General features: G+C 40.0%; 1 protein-coding gene across 2 annotated transcripts; it reads right to left on the minus strand.

Moving 5' to 3' along the window:
- Window positions 1-30: 30 nt before the first annotated feature.
- On the minus strand, window positions 31-17396 carry mms19 (MMS19 homolog, cytosolic iron-sulfur assembly component). 2 transcript variants are annotated; one of them, XM_015018162.1, is made up of 31 exons: window positions 17271-17396; window positions 16492-16540; window positions 15940-16040; window positions 15751-15836; window positions 15553-15627; window positions 14546-14615; window positions 13645-13773; window positions 13494-13555; window positions 12152-12238; window positions 12010-12084; window positions 11847-11924; window positions 11104-11242; window positions 10103-10257; window positions 9946-10024; window positions 8779-8904; window positions 8608-8689; window positions 8436-8533; window positions 7641-7784; window positions 7398-7553; window positions 7226-7322; window positions 6438-6540; window positions 5466-5549; window positions 5247-5373; window positions 5063-5169; window positions 4227-4283; window positions 3961-4147; window positions 3613-3695; window positions 3370-3534; window positions 3168-3227; window positions 2508-2608; window positions 31-2022 (listed from the first exon to the last, which is right to left on the minus strand). In XM_015018162.1, exons 1-31 carry the CDS (start codon window positions 17356-17358, stop codon window positions 1992-1994), a joined length of 3081 nt encoding a protein of 1026 aa, XP_014873648.1. In that variant the 5' UTR covers window positions 17359-17396; the 3' UTR covers window positions 31-1991. The 2 variants fall into 2 exon arrangements, with proteins under 2 accessions (XP_014873648.1, XP_014873647.1); XM_015018161.1 differs by having other exon boundaries at window positions 5466-5552.
- Window positions 17397-19088: the final 1692 nt, after the last annotated feature.

The raw sequence follows: 19088 nt of genomic DNA on the forward strand, positions 1-19088 counted from the left end.
GTTTGGATGATAAATAAAACAGACATACGGTCAATTTACAAAGAAAAGTTTTAATAAAACAAAGTTAGACATTAGTCATTGTCTACAGTGCTTCGCAGAAGTATTCACAAACTAACCCTCTCGTCTCGCCGTCGGAGTCAATCGGACCCCACAAAAAAAAACAAAAACGCAGAAGAGCAACAACACAGGACAATATGAAGCTAAATTATTAACAATGGAAATTCGATGTAGCTGTTCAGATCAAAGCTGATCCATGTTATTGAGGCTAACCCTTCACATGACGCAACTGAGACGCTGAGTGGGCGGGGCTAATGCCCATGCCACTGTAACAATGAAATACTTTATGTAATCAAAAAAAAGTCCAGCATAGTCAACATTTTTCATATCCAACAATGTTCCTAACGTGGCAGTCTTAGTAACTTAAGGTTTTACACGACAAAACGGAAAATGGCCCAGCCAAAGTCCACATTGAAGGGTTCTAGACGATATTTACCAGAGGGCCAGGGCGGGGAGCCAGAACAAATGCATATCTGAAAAGTCTTGACTGTTTTGCTCAAATGCAAAACAGTCTGCATTCAATGTGAATTCAATGCACATTTTTCGCAAAAACGGTCAAAAACATTGAGTTTAAGTGATTGCTAACTCACACCTGCAGATGGCTCTATTTCTTCTGCTGCATTAGCCTTACTCATGACGCTGCTTTTCATTGTAAATTAGCACCAAAAACAAGTCATTTTGACCACAAAAAAAAAAAAGAAAATTTTTTTATGAAAACCTGGTGGGACCAATAAGCTCTTGAACTGCAGGTTTCAGACACCTGATGCTGTTTCAAAGTGGCAGAAATACATTTATAATTTTTAATTTATTAAAAAGGAAAAACTGTGAAGAGAAAAAAATAAAACTGGTCAAAGGAAACAATTAGTTACAGTCTCTATGTCAGCACATATCACCATAAGAAAATTAATCAGTATAATATCTTCAGTACAAAGTCCAGATCCAGTGCTGCCAGGGAACTGACCCCACCTAACCCCCCCTCTAGAACCAGCCATGTAAATGAGAATCTGTGGTAAGAGTACAGTAAAGCAAGCTAAAGCTAACTTGACTGTTGAGAAAGTTGAAAACTTCATTTCTTTTGATTTCAAAATAATGCAATAATTTTTTGTTGCTCTAACAAAAAAAAAAAATCATTAAAGTCTGACTAAGGAGAAAAAAATGTGGAAAAGTCCGACGGGTGTGAACACTTTTGCGAGGCACCGTTTCCTTGGCAGAACTTTTTGAGGTCCAAACATTCTCACCGACTCGACGGCAACCATCACACAACAACCACATTTAAATATCGACAGAAAACAAGGCAAACCAATAACACTTCCAGCGTGAGTCCACACAAAACGCTTAAGAAGTAAAACAATCTCCATTTACGTGTCAGAGGATTCATACGGAATCCGTTCAAACGTCCTAAACATTCAGAGCAACGGCGCAGGCTGTCAGTGTGAGGTCCGGAGCTGCACAGGGCTTAAATAAAGTTCAACTCTGAAGCTTTTCAGCCGACATGAGCTGAAAATACCGAAAAGAAGGAATCTACGGATCACTGAAACTCAAACTGCTTTATTGCTTTTTAGTTAATAAAATAATAATAATAATAGTAATAAAAAGGTTTGTATTAACAACCGGCCATGTTTAACAGTGAAGCACTGAACAAAATGTCTTCAGCTTCATGACTTTTTTTCCAAAAAAGAAAAAAAAACAAAAACAACTGTGTTGTCTGGCTTATGATATGATTTATAAAATTCAGTCGGCAGCGTCTGTGACTTGCTGCACGGCTCCTGGCAATCACAGATCCATGAAACGCTTCACCACGTTGTGTGTGTGTGTGTGTGTGGGTGTGTGTGTGCAGTCAGACTGCTGAAGCAAACACTTTTCTGAATGGAGGAGGAGAAGGGAGGCAGAGCGCTCTGCTACTTGGTCCTGGAGGTTTTACGGACAGACAGAGATCACCTTCCACCAGGGCTTCCTAACAGGAACCTGCAGGGAAATGTAACAAAATCAAAGACTTGGACTGCAAAGATACGAAATATTATCATGAGAGTTTCTAGTGAAAATATTTTTAGTTCACTTAAATAAAAGACATTTAAAAGTGTCTTTTTAGTGAAATAAAAAAAAGCTTCTTTTAAATATGTTATTCTTGAATATAGATAACTGGATGATTTTTTTTCACTTAAAAAAGGAAAAATGTCTCACTGTAAGTGAAAAAAATCCACCAGTGTTTCTCCATTACATTTTTGGTTTTCTTTTATCCATATTCAAAAATTATTGACTTAAATAAGTTCCTATAGTTGCTGAAAAGTTACTTAAGTTAGTTTTGTTAGATTTGGGGGTTTTGCAGTGGGAACGCAAAATCAAGATGAATTCAGTTACAAACTGATGAAACTTTCTGAGCAGGATGAGTCGATGGAAACAAATGAAGTTTTTGAAATGAGCTGGTTCAGATTGAAACAATGTGACCTCACCACTCTGCTCTGGCCTGGACCGCCTCTCTCCTCACCAGCCGCTTCCTGTCGTCCAGGGGCGGAGCCAACGCTCGCAGAACTCGCGACCGGAACGGCAACACCTCCACACACACACACACACACACACACACACACACACACACACGGTTTATATAGTAGGACGTACAGCTGACAACATGCTGCCTGCCAGGATTTTGTGTCTGAATTTAAATTTTTTTACACACTCAGAAGATCATCTATCAGCCCTCTGTTTTATTTAAAAGTATAAATCCAAAAATTCGTTGTGAAGAGCAGATATTTCTACTGAAGTCTGGATTTAAATACAAAAACTGTAAAAGCTAAAGGATGGATGAGTTTGATAACAGGACTAGGAATAAAGTCACAAAGAAAAAAAAACAGAACAAAAGGAATAAACTGAGTAAGAAAAGAGGAATAAATAAGAAAAACAAACAAAGTCAGGAAGGAAAAAATTGAACTAATGAAGAGAAAGTGACCTCTCTTTCAGAGTTAAGATCTATGATTGCTTCACTATTTCCCAAAAAGACTAACATAATTTCCCTCCCCTGTTTTATGATCTAAATGAATCTATATAACAATATAAAGTCTAAATATAATGAATCTGTTGGTCTTAAACAGGAACAGGTCCACAGCGTTTGTTACCTCGTGAGCCGGGAAACAGGAGAGAGCGAGAACACATCGTATGGAGGCCATGCGGATTTTCTGGGAAGGAAAGAAACAAAACATAAAATAAATAAACAAATGAAAACACTTCAGTCATTTGTTGATGTAATCCTCATATTTTAGTAAAGCAAACAGCATCACTCTCCTTCTGATGCTGTCAGGACAGGAAGCAGAGCCTCACCATGGCTGGACTGCCGATGAGGGCCAGCAGCCGGCTGACCAGCGCCTCCAGCTGCTGGATCAGGACCTGCGGGGGATTTATGAGGACGGGCTGCAGGCAGGACAGAGTGGACAGCTGGACGCCCTCGTCGGGACACGTCAAGGCCTCCAGCAGCAGAGACAGGAGCTGGACAAAAACACGTCACACCGATCGGTACGCCAGATAACTGGTCTGTTTTCCAGAGAGGAAACGTGTGGCCCTTACAGCTGGCAGCTCAGACACCTGGACCTGCTTCGGCAGCTTGTTGACGATGTTGGACAGAGCCTTCAGGTAGTTGGCCTTCTTTTCTGTTAGGCAGCAAAAAGACCAGAGAGGAAACCAAAAAAACACATTCCAGTTAAAAAAACAACAACATACGGTCACAAGTTTACATACACAAGCAAGATTACACACAATGTTCATAATTTAAAGGGGCACTACTATGTTTTCCAGCCTCATAGTGCCATCTTACTATCTCGGTCTTGTTTTCAAGTTGTGTGTTGCAACCAACAAGAGTAACTTAGGTGAGATCAGTGCTGCTGATGAGTGTCAATGTGTTTAAGTGTCTCTAACCTTGTGGTGCAGCGTTGAAGCCCTCCACCAACTTGGCAGAATTCTCGCTGAAGAAGCGCTGCCGATACATGATGCGGACGTCGGCGTGGCAACCGCGGTTCAGGATGTCGGCCGAGTCGCTCATCAGTAGCGAGAAGCTGTCAGCAGCCATTGGGCCGAGGAGAGCGTCGTCGAGCAGAGAGAAGAGCTGCACAGAGCGGGTCAGGTTCCTCAGAACTTAGAACTTTAGTTTTTAACTCACAGCTCACATCTCACAGTGGTCTCACCTTGTCGGTTAGCGCCGAGAATAAAGGGTGGTATCGCAGCAGCAGAGCCTTGGCAACCTGAACATGATTTCAGTAGAAAAAAAAACAGTGTGATCTTTATGCAGGGTTTCTGAAAGGCTTCACCAGATCAAGGCCAAAGGTGAAGACGAATCCTGTCCAGTCAACTGCAAAAAAACTAGCTAGCTTTTTTTGCATCTTTTTTGCGAATATCGTCCAGACAATTGCTGATAAATTTATTTATTTAAATAGTAGACGCAAAGAGCTAGCTAACCATCTTTTTTTGCAAAGATGGCTAGCAAAAAAACGTAGCAAAAAGCTACTTAGTTAGCTCCCTTTTTTGTGGACGTCGTTCACTCAACTGCTGTTCAATTTGAACTTTTTGATTTAGATTTGATGTCTTTTTGGGATGTTTTATTCTTTTTTATTTTTTAACTTCTGATACTTTGTCGTTTAGTTTTTATACCTGCTGTAACATTAGTTGCCCATTTGAGACATGAATAAATCTGAATTCAATAAATGCAAAACACTAGCCAGCTAGCCAACAAGCATTAGCACCTTGTTAAGAGCAGCCTTAATGCAGTGATGATGTCTGTGTGCTACTCAAACTTTTGCCTGATGCAAAAGTCCAGTAAGAGAAAACCTACATAGCCATAATGCAATTTACGTCCTGTGACTGACATATTTAAGGCCGACTTACATTTTCTTTAATAAATTTAAGATGTTCAAAGGTCTTAATTTTAGATGTTTGAGTTTAAGGCTTTTTAAGGAAAGTGTGAATAGTCTGAGATAGAAATTCAAAATGAGAAAATGAAAGGTTGCAGCTGAGCGATTCTCACCCAGACCAGAAGTGTGAAGGCCTGAGTGCGCAGAGGGGAGGAGGGTCGGTCCAGCTCACCGCTCACTCGCTTTATCACGCCCTGAATTAAACTGTCAAGAGAAGGCCCTGCAGACAGAACATCATCATCAACAACATCATCACAGGCTAATTGTTTCAGACAAAAACCTGATGCTCAGACGCACCCTGTGGCTTCTTGTTGACCAGGCCGGCGAAGCACTTGGCAGCCGATGTGTAGGAGAGTGGGTGTCTGCAGCTGCAGCTCAGCTCCTCCAGCTCCAACAGCAGCCGCTCCTCCTGGGGTAGCGCCACCTGCAGGGCACACGCAGCACTTTCAGCTTCACAAGGGTTGTTTTTTTTTTTTTTTAGTAAAATTCAGAAACAAAGTTTGGGTTGAGACTCACACTGTGAGGTAACGAACACACACATGCCATGAGCAAACACACCAACTGGGTCTGACGCCAGGATGAATCCTCCTCCTGCTGCTGCTGCAAGGGGAAAATAATAATACACACTTCAAACATAATGCAGAGATTAAAAAAAAAAACTCCAATGTTTCCAGTCAGGTAGAGAGATGATAAAGTATTCTTATGGCTTAAGAAAATCTATACATAAGAAATCTAAACATATTTTAAAGGAATTTAATGCTAAGAACCAATGCAACGCAGCGCAACAGTCTAAAGAAACATAAAATTAATTGAACAAAAATGTGTTATAAATTATGCTGATTTTACTCAGATAACACAAAATACAGCTGATTACACTTACTAAATGACTTAATTAGTAAATTTAGTCACCTAATTTAGAATGCCTACATTCTGATTTAAACTGAACATACCATCCTTATGATTAAACAAGGTGGTGGCAGAGTCATGCTGTGGGAATGGTGTTTTGGTCCATATTGATTTTTCAAAAAGTGCAACTAGCTTGATTGTTTTCTTCAAATGCTGCATGCTGAGTGGAGTGTTTTGTTTTTTTAATGGAAAATAATGTTTCATTCATTGAAGATATTTTAAAAAAGTCATTTTAAATAGCTGTATGGCGAAATAGTTGACTAGTTAGTGCAGCCCCTCGATCATCCCATCCATACAGGCTCCCGTCTAGACATTTGAAATGTAAAACTGTTCCCACAAGTTTCCACAATTCAAATTCGCATAGTTTCAATACTGATTAAAAGTTTCACTTTAAGTCATGTTGCTTTTCTATTTATTGTGTGTCTATGTCAAGTTTCCTGTTTGGCAAGAATGCTGACACACTTCGCTGTAACCAAATCTACTCGGTGGTATAAACAAAGTTCACCAACTGGCTGCTGTGAACTCAGTGAGTGGCAGCATCGTGCTTTGGGAAACTGTTTTATTTGTCTGAAACACTTTTACCTGGAGCAGCTGGACGCGCGGTGGGAAGGAGTTGTCGGGCAGAAACGAGACGTCACCGTCCAGGAAGAGCGACACGGCCCTGGAGGCCGTCTGTTCTGCAAACCTGGTGACACGGAAACACCCCGACAGGAAACCACATGAAAACCCACCGACATCAGAACAGAGGCATCAAACTGATGAGGGAAAGCAACAATCAGCAGTAAAATAAATTTAAAGAGGCAGCATTTTGCATTTTCTAGGCACATAGTGGCATTTTGTAACACTATCAAGTAACTGCTTTAACTTCAGTTGTTATAAAAATACTGTATATATTTATATGACTTAAAAGAAATTTGAATTTGTAATTTAATGCCATAAAATTGGGCCTTTGTATCTTTAAGAAGCTCCTGCTCTTTCTGAAACTCTGCCTTCAAGAAGTCATCACAACATGGTTCTTCTACTGACCACATTTTTACCACCAGATGTTTGCTAATTGCTGCTGGCTAGTCTGAAGGAGCTGAATGGATGCTTCAGTAGGAAAAGCTCAGAAGCTTAGTAACTGCAGGAGGCGGGGCTAGGTCCACCCAGGCATCTTGCACAGCTGAATGGTTGCCATGGAAAGGATTTCTCACAGATTCATGAAAAAAATCAAAGCAACACTCCAGGTATGTTTTGATTAGAGAGTAACATTATCAGATGATATAAAGCTCAAAAAAGTGAATTTTACATAAAACTGCCCTTTTAAGTCACAGGTTTCAGATTTTTCTAAATGAAGATTTTTTTTGATAATTTATTGTATTTATGCTAACGTTTGCAGGCGGGAGCAGGCGGTGCTGATAACAGGAACCATGGCAGAAAGGACCTCCTCCTCCACCAGCGGACTATAACGACCCGATGACCCGTCGCCTGTAAAACACACTAATTATTTCTGTTTCATCACGGCGCCTCAGAGTTTTCTGTTGATGAAACTCCGCCCCTCACTTTGCAGTGCAGCTTGGAGCGCCAGAGACAACAGCCGAGGGACGATGATGTCATGAAAGCATCGGCTCGTGTCCTCGCCGTCCTGGACCCGCTCCGCTATCCTCTGCAGGCTCAGGCAGGCGCGCACCACCTCGTCCACGCAGAAACGATCGGGATCTGGATAAAAAAAAAGAAAAGAAACGATGTCGTCAGCGTTTCAATCGCTTCCCAACTCCAGAAAAGAGTCGGTGGAAGGAGGATCACCTGTGTGCGCCGAGCAGAGGACGTCCAGGAGGACGGGTGTGCTCTCCATGACGACGCTGGCCCGGACGGACACCGCGGCTAGCGCGGACAAGCATCGCTGACGCACTGCATGATGGGAACGCAGCTCGGACGACTCTCTTTGGTCTAAATTTAAAAGGAAAAAGAAATTTGTTCTAAACGCAAAACTATCAGATTTCAAACAGAATATTTCCATCTGGGGCTGCAAATGATTATTATTTTCCCTCTAAAATTAATAAAGTATAGTCATTAAATTGACAATCAAATAAATAAAAGTCTGAACATTCTGCAGATTTTTTTATTCAAGCACTTGAGGCTTTTTAAATGCGGTCTTAGAAAAACATTTAAAAAACACAAATAAAACATTTAAATTCCTTTCTTAATAAGAACATAAATATTTTATTGCCTAAAATTTAACAAGGTAGCAATACATTAGTAAACGATTGATCATTTGTAGCAATGGATGCATCTGCAGCTAAAAAACGTGAAGACCTCATCCCTGGCTGCTTGGTTTTATGTCAATGCTGTGTAAAGATGATCTGTTGGCTATTATTTGAATTAACTGATTAATAATTGGATAACAAAAGGTGCCTAATGGAAGACTTTATGTGAAATGTATATATTTTTTATACTGTTTTGGCTTAATTACTGCCCAAAGTGTGTTGTTCTTTCACCAAATGGCTTTTTTTAGTCTGTCTAATCCAGTTAATTTCTAAATTAGTTGACAATTATTTCAGTAATCAATTAATCGTTTCAGTCCTCCTTCCATCTGCTCACCAGAAAACATCTCCTTCTTCAGCGTTGGGATCAGTTTGGTGACGAAGGCAGCAGGGTGCTGCTCGGCCAAAGCTCCGGCGCACTCCACCACAGCCACACTGACCGCACAGAGGAAACAGAACCGTTACAAACTGGATTCACAAAAGTGAGAGGCAGAGCAACAGGAGCCGACCTGACTCTCTCATCCTCATCCGTCAGCAGCAGCCTGGTCAGGTGGTCCACGGCGAGCTCGATGTCAGAGTCCAGCAGCAGACCTGGGGGGAGACGAGCGTTTCAGCGCCTCTAGACGTTCCTGACCTGACCGGATCAACGGGGGCAGAGTGGGGTTTGGTGTGCTGCTCACCTGGTTGTTGGGCCAGAGAGGTGAGCACTGAGGCGGCGGTGATCTGCAGACTGGAGTTACTTTCAGATAGAGCTGAGAACACCAAGCTGCACAGGGAGTCTTTATATGCAGAAAACAAGCTCTCATCTGGAGAGACAGAGAGCAGACGGTCACCAGAGGAAGCAGATTTACAGCATCTGTGTAGCTGTAGTTTTCAATAGCCAGAGAATGAAAAAAGAAAATTGAGATAACAAACATAAATTTGCAACATGGAAACACGGCAAGTTTGAAAAACTCTCATTTTTGGGTAAAAAAAGTTTGGGCGCTAGGATTAGGTGTTTTTTTTTTTGGCCGTATTAATATTGGTTTATTTCACAAAACTGCAATCGAAACACTTTTTATCGCGTCACAATGTCAACAACCGGATGTTGCCGCTGCCACAAACCACAAAGAAGACGGCAGGAAGCGGTCGGAGGATCATATTTTTTACAGACTTATCGCATGAACAAATTTAATCATGCATTTATTGCATAAACTGTATTTATTTAAGAGAAACACCACAATTGCAAAATAGTGTTTTTTCAACATTAGCAGAATATCGACTTAGTTTTGCGCACATTTGTAATGAAAATGCAGTTAGAGACTCATCTCTCGCACAGTGTGACATCTCCTCTGCTCCTAATGTAAATAATTAATGACCACCGATGACAGAAAGGCAGCAAATAAATATTAGCCCTTGTGTTCCTATGTCTTCTTTTATTGCAGTTCTTAAAGGAAACTCAGAATCTGATTAAATCTGTATCAGCGCCTCTTATTGTTTTAGACGTCAGAGATCAGAAATGGGTGGCCTGTAAAACAAAAAATGTCTAAAAGAAAGAAAAAAAAACTACTCAACTAAGCTTGTGTTCTGCAGTGAAAGCAGAAATTAAAGTGAGATTGTGAAAGCATGGCAGGAAAACGCTGCTTTCTGTTCTACTATCATGTTAGCCAAACTCTGCTTTGACTTAACGAGCTGAAAAGCTTTTTGAAACTTGTGACATTTTTAATAAAATAGGACCCCTTCCTATTGAACATGGGGTTTTCTCGGGGTCACCAAGCCTCCAAAACATTTTAAGTATTTTTGGACAAATCTTCTCCAAAGTTACCAAAAAAGTTGAACTACAGCAGTAAGGGAAACTCTTTCCTCACCATGATCTACAGACTGAGATGAAGCAGTTGACTGGATGAAACGTTGTGCCACCTCCAGCAGCGTCCGCCTGTGGGAACACTGCAGAGAAACACCTGGATTAACACGATGTCACCATGACAACAAAACCTTCATTTCACTTTTATAGAAAAAACTAACCTGCGTTCTGCTGTTATACTGCTCCACTAGAGGGGGCACGACAGCACTTGTAATGCTGTGGGCCGCCCTGTAGGAGGCGCTGCAAGCGGCCTGGAGTAGCTTAGTGCTGGGCCACACCAGCTTCAAGTCGGGCTCAAACAGATGGTGCTTGCAGTCTGAAAAATAAAATAAATAAATAAATAAAAAAATAAAAAAACCTTTTTTCAAATCAAAAACAGACAAGACGCCTCACAGAAGTATTCACACCCCTTAAAACTGTCAACATTTTGTCATATTACCACCATAACCTTGAACATAATTCACCAATTGATTTTCTATCAGTTTTGCTCTTTGTTTAGGTCCATCCTTCCTTACATCAAATCCAACCAGCTTCCCCAAAGCATAATGCTGCCACCACCGTGTTTCGCTGTGGGAATCCTGGAAATGGGGCGTTTTTTTCCTCCCCCCCACACAAAAATGAACAATTTGCTTTGGTTTTTCTTATGGCTGAGCAATAAATCAATAACAATATTTATTACAATGAGACACGTGATCAATATTGATAAATCATTTTCAGTGATTTCACTGAACTCTGATCCAGAACCGCACAGCATTCTGGGATGTAGACAGAGGAAAGACTTTAGCCACTCAACCTCTCTTTAGTTACCTAGCAACAACCTGCTGAGTAACTTGCACAGCAGCAGTTTCTAATGCTACCAGTTTGGCAGTATTTCAGATATTTAAAACAAAAAAATGAATCAATAATTATAGATAAACTGATATTAAGCGCTTATATCATGAAGCGTTTTTCATCCATATCATCCAGCCTTACTTCAAATTCTAAAATCTCAGTAAAATAAGAATAAATAGCAATGTTTGCAATGTTGCACATCTTAAAAAAGCCTTCCTTTTGTTCATATCTATAACTCACCGGCTTCCCTAACGACCTTTTATTTATGCTTTCTGCCAGTCATGCTTTTTATTTTCCCCCTTTAGATCTTCATTGTGAATATGTAGCTCACCTCTGAGCACCAGATCCAGGAAGGAGCTTAGGGAGTCTTCAAAGTCAGAGTTGAGAACAGAGCGAGACAGACAGGAAGTGAGTGCGGTGACGGCAGCGAGGCCTGCTGCCTCGATTTTCTCACTGGATGTCTGAAACACCTGCAGCAAGGCAACCAGATATTATGGTTTAAAAAAAAACAAACTAACAAAAAAAAGCACACACATGCATTAGGTTGAGCTCATGGAAAACATGAAGTTAAAACTCAGCCCAAAAAATGGCTTTACATCCTAAAGCTGAAGTGAAACACAACTTAACACAGCAAAAAATACAAAATCTTACCAAATACTTTTGGTTTGGTTTCTAGCGCAAATATCTTATCATACTTGAAATAAAACAAACTAACTTTCAAGTAACTTTTCAGAAAGTTAATGGAGCTTGTTTTATGTCAAGAATTCCTTAAAATCGATAAAAAAAAGTGTTAGTTCCACTGGCAGATTTTTGCTTTTTTAACATGGGAAAATTGTCCTGCTATCAATGAAATAATCTGCCAGTGGAACTAAAACTTTTTAATCAGTTTTAAGGAATTATTGACTTAAAACTTGCTCTTATATCTTGCTGAAAAGCTACTTGAAAGTTAGTTTTGTCTTATTTCAAGTATAACACATATGGTCCAGAAACCAGAATAAAAATACTTGGTAAGATTTAGTGTTTTTGCAGTGAAGAAGAAAGAGTTGAAAAGAAAAGGGTGTGTTTGCAGCGAACCTCTCTGCGCAGCGAGCTCCACAGTCCCTCCAGGAACTCAGCCAGGTCTCTGTGCTCATACTGTCCCACGCTGGCAGCCTGAAACGCAGCGGGAACAACACGCCGGTTAAACTGTCCCGTTAAACCCCGTCTGACTGGGACGCGACTCTGAAGCGTTTCTCACCAGGGTCTGCAGCGAGTCCAGCTTGGCGCTCTGGACGTCTGAGTCCAGCTTCTCGATGATGAGCGGCAACAGGAACTGGAAGTCAGAAACCAGTTCAGGCTCCGCAATAGATTTCAGTGTGCATGGGGTAACGGCGTTGTACCTCTGCAAACTTGGGGGTCCCGGTGAGGACGGCCCTCAGCGCCTGGATCAGTTCCTCTTTGGTGATGCCGTGGGGGTCGTTGGGTGGCTGGACATGGTGAGGGGCAGGGGGGAAGAGACATGATGAGACTACAGAAGCTAACTGATGAGGCCACATTCTAGAAATGACAGAAACTACTACTGCACTCCAACCAAACTATGTTCGATTGTGTCGTAGTGTTTATATGTGCCAACTCAGCCTGCTACGATAACTAATGTTGCTGGATGATAAATTGTCTCAGCAGTTATTGTGACAAATGATAATATTGTTCTTTTAAGACCATTTTCAAGCAATATAATGAGAATGGCATAATAATGCAAGAATGCATTCACAAAGATAAATAAATTTTAATTCTAACGAATTTAAATACCGGAACTATCGGACTAGCGGAAATATCAAAAATAAATAAACAAAACAACCAAAACTAAAAGTTAAATGGATGCAGAAATACACATAAACTAAACTGTCCATCAAAAAAGACGCCAGCTGAGACAAATGAACCTGCAAAGTTTCATGAAGAAACTTGAAACTTCAGCGCAAGTTTCTTCACTAATCCAGTTTTTGGTAGGACAAAAAGAGAGATGAGAAAAACAATCATGCAAATGATATCAAGTTCGTTTTAACTCAGCATATGACCAATTTAATTATTGATTTTTGAGACAATTTTGCTGTCAACTCCCATCTCCCACATTGACAGAAGACGAAAGCTACAACACTAAATACAAAAAAAGAACATGAACGTGGAAATCAACAAACGACTGACAACCTTCAACAATCACACAGTCTCTGGATTAGGGGTGCACCGATTGTGGTTTTCTGGAAGAGCCTGATTTTTAAAAAGTCTGAGCCACTGATTCCTGTTTTGGCCAATGCTGATCATTTTTTGTCTGAAAAGTCGCTTTATTTAGTGACTGATTCAGACAAAAAAAAATAATATATGCTATAATTCCCAGTCATTGTAAACAAATGACTGGAATGGCACTGTGATGTGTAATTCCTCCATCTGTTGATATCTTAATAAAACACTCAAGGGCTAATAGGCAGCTAATTTAGAATTAGGAATAAATAAAATCTATAAACCTATTCTGACAAAAAAATGGCATCTAAACATTTAATAAAAAATAAGTGTCAAACACAGTGACGCATTATAAACCTCTCCCAGTCTTTATTTCATATCAAATTGGCCACTATGAACAGTTCTATCTCTGCTAATGTGCTGCAGCTGTGTTAATGTGTCAGTCTGTCACACTCCTGTTCTCTAACAGGCCACAGGTTCTAACCGGCTGCATAAACAGGAACTCACCGGGGAGAAATCTATGGGGAAGTAGCAGGACGTCACTTCGAACAGCTCCTCGGTGAATTTGCCTGAGACGGAAAATAATGGGAGCCATAACGGTCACATGACGGCTCAGAGAGAAACAACGGAGACATGTCTGGTCTCTGTCTGCTCTTACCCATGCTGTATCCCCGCAGAACGATGTTTCTGGCAATCTGGAAGGCCAATAAAAGGTTGCGGGGATCCCTCTCACCGTCCATCGATTGGACGAAACCAAAAACAAAATCTGCACCCAAACCTTTCAGTTCTGCGGAACATTGAAAGAGGTACAAACAGAAAAAAAAAACAACAACTCATAATTTGGAATGGACCCCCACCTTGAAGCACATTTACACGATGCCATCCTCAAAAATCGACATTTCTCTGAATGATTCCCTAATATTACACATTTTCTTTCAACACCTGCTAAATTATTGGCATATTAACAAGATAGGGCATCTTCAAAGATGGGATTTCTGGTAGCAGTCAGTCTTTCAACACATCTGTAGAAGCCTCTGACTGAAGACTGTTTCCGCGTGACGAGCTGCGATTCCATTGATCATAAAATTGCGCTGAATGGAATTATGAAAATAAATTTATTTGATAGAAACACTGAAATTTTGAAAAAACAGATTTTTCTATTAAAAGTTTTCGCGCTAGCATGAGGTAATTTTTCGAAATTCGTGTATTTTGCAAAACTGCAAAAATACTGTCACTGTCATGACATGCTAACAGCAGAGCTGATGTTCCACAGCAACATATCCTGGATGACATCATCATCAGTTGTTGCAAATCAGCCTCTTGTCATTTCAACTCTTAAGAGCAGGTATTATTTGAGCTTTTGAGATGCTGAAACAATAGCTTGTTACCATAGCTACACGTCATACCAGCTGATGAAAAGTTAAACAATAAGAGTAAAACTCTTTCCTGCTGCGCAGCATCCAAAAGCAGAGGGAAGAATTGTTCAAACATGCATAAAAAAAATGGATCATGGATTCCAAGGATCATCGAACAGCTCATTTAAAAACGTTTTCTCTTACCGTCTTCCCTGCTTTCCATGAGGTTGATGAGCATGTTGTAGACACACGCTCTCTCTGCAAGCATCAGAGACTGAGGGGACGACACAGACAGGATGTAGAACAAGTCAGACGAGATTCATCTGAGCTCAAAAACATATTTCATTCAAGAGGAAGTGCCTCGAAGAGCAAAGCGAGAAGAACGCCACTTAGGCTAGAAAGAGTGTGGTCAGATATCGCACGAGTGAGATGGTTTGTGCAAATGAGGACAGCAGGCAACATACAGCGGTTACAGTTTGTTGCTGTGGCTCAAAATGAAAGAGCAATGAAGAATAATTGTACTCATCCAGAGAAAATACAAAAAATTTGCTTTGGATGCAAAATTTGTACATCTGTTGCCATTAGCAATTAATCAACTTAATGCATAATGAAACAAAATGAGCAAGAAAAACTTTGTTTACAGAGAAATCATAATCCATTCTTAGAACAGTTTTGATGGTGTGTGGTTTTTATTTCCGTTTTATTTATTGTTTTTGCTTGTGTTTTTAATTTTTTGGGATATTCAAAATGTATTTCATTCCAATGTTATTTACAAAATTAGCATTTATTGGTCTTTTAAAAGGCGAACATGCATTTAGTAATTGTAAACTGTAATAAGTCAATCCTGTTACAAAGATCTTTTGAGATAATGGAATAAATTACCTGAACATTTTCTTTTAAAAGAGAACTGAAGACTTATTTTTATTACATCTCACCTTTTAAACATCCAGGCTTATATGTGAAATCTGTACAATGTGGTATACTAGTAACTTTGTGATATTATATGTGAGAAGTTGAAATGGTCTGCTGTGTTGTATGAGTATTTTTGTGTGTTATCAGTCAGGCGTCAGGAAGATGAAATAAAATCTTCCTGAATAAACAATAGACATTACTTGGAAATGGTCTCAAAACAACAATATTAAATCGTTTATCGCAATAACTTTTGGAACAATTTATCTACTCGTAAAATTGGTTACTGTGTCAGGTCTCACCTGTACGTGAACATCCTGAAACACAGACCTCAGCATCGACACAGCTGAACCAGGAGGCAGCTTCCTGGATTTAGTCTGGAGAGAAAATAAAATAAAAAACACACACAGACTCAGAGCAGTCGGTTACTCCTTTCACACTTTTGTCGTTTCATTTCTGAGACGCTGCTGCTGCTGTCAACCCGCCCAGCAGAAACTCACCAGCGCCAGCAGCCCTCGTAACACCGGCGGCGTGATGACATAGTGGTCCTTCAGGCGGTTTTCGTAGAAGGCCAGGAGCAGTTCGACTGTGGAGGAGGGAAACTCGTCACTTCGGCTAATAGCAAAATGGCCACCAAGTCTCATTCATTGTCCTACGTTAGCGGAGGAGTGAAGGCGGACGGCGTGTACCTTCTCTCTCCGTTAGCACCCCATAGTTGTCCTGGAGGACCTCAGAGAGCAGCTGGACCCCTCGGGCCCGAGTGTGAGGCTGGGAGCTGGTCAGGCTCTGCCTGCAGCAGCAACAGGAGAAATTCTGTTCATCTCAGAGCAATTCTAACTCACACAGTGCATGGTTGTTTTTTGACGCTTTTGTTGCTGTTAGAAAAATCTATCCTGATCAACAAAATTAGGCTTAGTTTGACTTTTTTTTTTGTCAAAAAAGCAAATTTTGTTGATCATGATAGATTTTTAAAAGCAATAAAAGTGCAAAACATTCGGAGGGGTGAATAGTGTTTTTTTTTTTGGCACTGTAGCTCAAGTTCTGGTCAGATCAGCAGTATGTAAACATCTACCTGAAACTGAGGTAAAGTGAAAAGTTGCTATTACAGGTGTTGCAACTATATTCACATTTTTACTTCAGAAGTTTTTAAAATGTATGGAAATAAACACTGGTTGAATGATTCTAAACAAACAAACAAAAACAAAAGAGTGATTGTAGTTTCTGTTGAAGATGCTCCTCACCCAAGTGCCTCCACCAGCTGCAGGACGGTAAACTGTCCATCTTTGACACCTGAAGATACAAAAACAAGTTCAGTAATAACCGTACTGAGCTGTAAACTCCAAGCAAACATGCATGGTTAAAGAAACTAAGGGAAGAGGAGTTGGGACACTGGAAAAAGCCAACCAGCTTCAATGGCAGCCATGTGAGTGGCGCAGGTGGAGAACTAACTTTCTGGAGGAATATGTCGGATTGAAGTGATTTTTTATGTGGTTGTTTAAAGTCAGAATTGTAGGGGGCGGGTGGGAACATAATTAATTTCTATTATTAATTCTTGCCACTTATCCTCTTCCTCACAATGTTATCTATTGTCAGCTACAGAAAACCAAGCAGCATCGGTGGGTTCAAAGGTAATTTCAGAGGGTTCATTGACAGAATGTTGCTTTTTTTTTTCCCCAGGCGGACACAAACACACCAGCGGCAACGGTTAGCAGGGCAGGCAAAATGCGGTTAAACCACAACCGTCCAGCGGCTCATTGTCAAGTGACAGCACAAAATAAAACTCCTTATGATGTGCTGCTTTATTGAACAATAATAGCATATAGCAGCTTCTAAGCGCAGTTGTTTTATATCACGCGGCTGCTGTATCACCACACAGGATGTTGTGGTGCTAAGTTAGCTAGTTAACGTAGCATTGCCGTGTTGCGCATCCTTAGAGGGCAGCTCTGCAGCCTGCCTGCGTTTCTTTCACGCTGACTCGTTTACTGTTAAATCAACCAAAGTACGAACAAGGCTCACTTACCTGTCGCAGTATCTTTTGCCTTGCTGTCCTGAAGTCCTGAGACAAATTCCTCCACCAGAGACAGCAGCAAAGGACTTTCTGCAGCCATCGTGCCTGTCACTCCGCTGGGGATTGCGCATGCGCGAGAAGTTGAGCTCAATAAGAACAACTCACGTTTCATATCAAATTCCATCGAATAAAACAGATGACAGGACAAATAAACAGATACCTTTTAAGCTACTTGTTTATCTTTTAGAAAGAAACGTATTTATGAAATCTTAAAGAATGTTCAACATCTTTTGAAAGGAGTGATGCATTCACGTACTATCCGGATTCCAAACATGCTTAGTGGAAAAAGTATGGAAGCCCCTTTCCGCCATTGCGAGTAAAAAAAAAATTCCATAATTTATAACTTTATAGATTAAAATATTATTGGAAACTCGAAGTTCAGTTTATTTCAGGAACTTGATCACTAAGTGAAACACATTATTTTACACAAAGGTGGTTTTCCACTTACACTTAATAATAGCATGCCATTTAAAATTAGAATATTACATCACACCAATTTTGTTACAGTAATGTGGTCTTAATGAAAATTATGTTTAATACCTGCCAAGAGGTTGTCAGTTTTCAAAAGGTACTTTTCAGTACAAACGAAACTCGTTGGAACGCTTGTTCTAATTTATTATATATGCAAGTGGAGCGTTATAGCAAAAGCCGTAATGCTCCACTTGTGAAAGGAAATCTATTTGGCTTCTCTTTGGCACTCAGACAATAACTGAGTGCTACACTGCTGGACAGGTCACGTTAAAGAATAACAAAATAAAGAAAATAAATATCAGATTCTGTTTCTATGTGACAAATAAGTCAAAAATATGAAATCGTATCTGTTAGATGAAATGAAGTGGATTAGCAGTCCTGTGGAATATTGTCTGTGCTCCCTGAATATTAACATGTTAGCAGGTCATGACAGTCATGCAACTGTTATACAGCAAAAGTCTTCAGTCAGAGGCTTCTTCATGGTCACTGCAAGACTGACTGCTACAGGAGATCCTTCCTAGCAGCATTCCCATCCACGACAACTCTGAAGAAACTTTAAAGATGATGTGGTATACCAACATTAAAATTCCTTTTGGGATAAAGTATTTTTCAATTGATTTGAGTAAGTCTTTGCCTCATTGAGCCCCCTGCTGGCCTGGGCCTCGAAGAGAACTGGAATTCACCCAGTGCATTCATAATTTAAGGCTAATTTAGTAATTTTGCTGATATTTCCTGAGCTGGTAAAAATAATTGTCAGAAGCTCAAAAACCAAATGACCTCCTCCCCAAACAAACTGAATTAAATTCATCCTGGACATAAAGTTTATAGTGTTTTATAATAAACCTTTCCTAAGCCTTTAGCATTATATGAACTGAGCTCAGGTTTACAGAAACAGAATCGAAATGAATATTGGATTACTAAAAATGTTTCAAATGGCCCATTTAACCTGACCGTGGTAACAACTCTGAAGAATCTAAATCTTAGGTAAACTGAAGAAAATAATGCAAAGCAAAATGAGATTTTAGAGAAGCTTCGTATTAATTTCCTTAACTTATCTATATTTATCTCTTTTTTTCTGTTCGCTATGTATAAATAGACTAAACTTTCACCATTTCCTTTTGAGTTCATGTACAATGGAAGTGTCAAATTGATTAAAAGAAAACAAAAAAGAAACTAAGTAAAATTACTTCATTTTTTTTTCGTTTTCTTTTTATTTCTTCCGAACTGTAGAATAAATATAGTTAACAAAGTGAAAGCAGGGTGTGACCAAAATTGCTGTTCGTTCAAGAGTGAAGGGAA

The sequence above is a fragment of the Poecilia latipinna genome, unplaced genomic scaffold, assembly GCF_001443285.1.
Source record: "Poecilia latipinna isolate Pla-1442-1.1 unplaced genomic scaffold, P_latipinna-1.0 Scaffold2240, whole genome shotgun sequence".
Classification (NCBI taxonomy): Eukaryota; Metazoa; Chordata; class Actinopteri; order Cyprinodontiformes; family Poeciliidae; genus Poecilia; species Poecilia latipinna.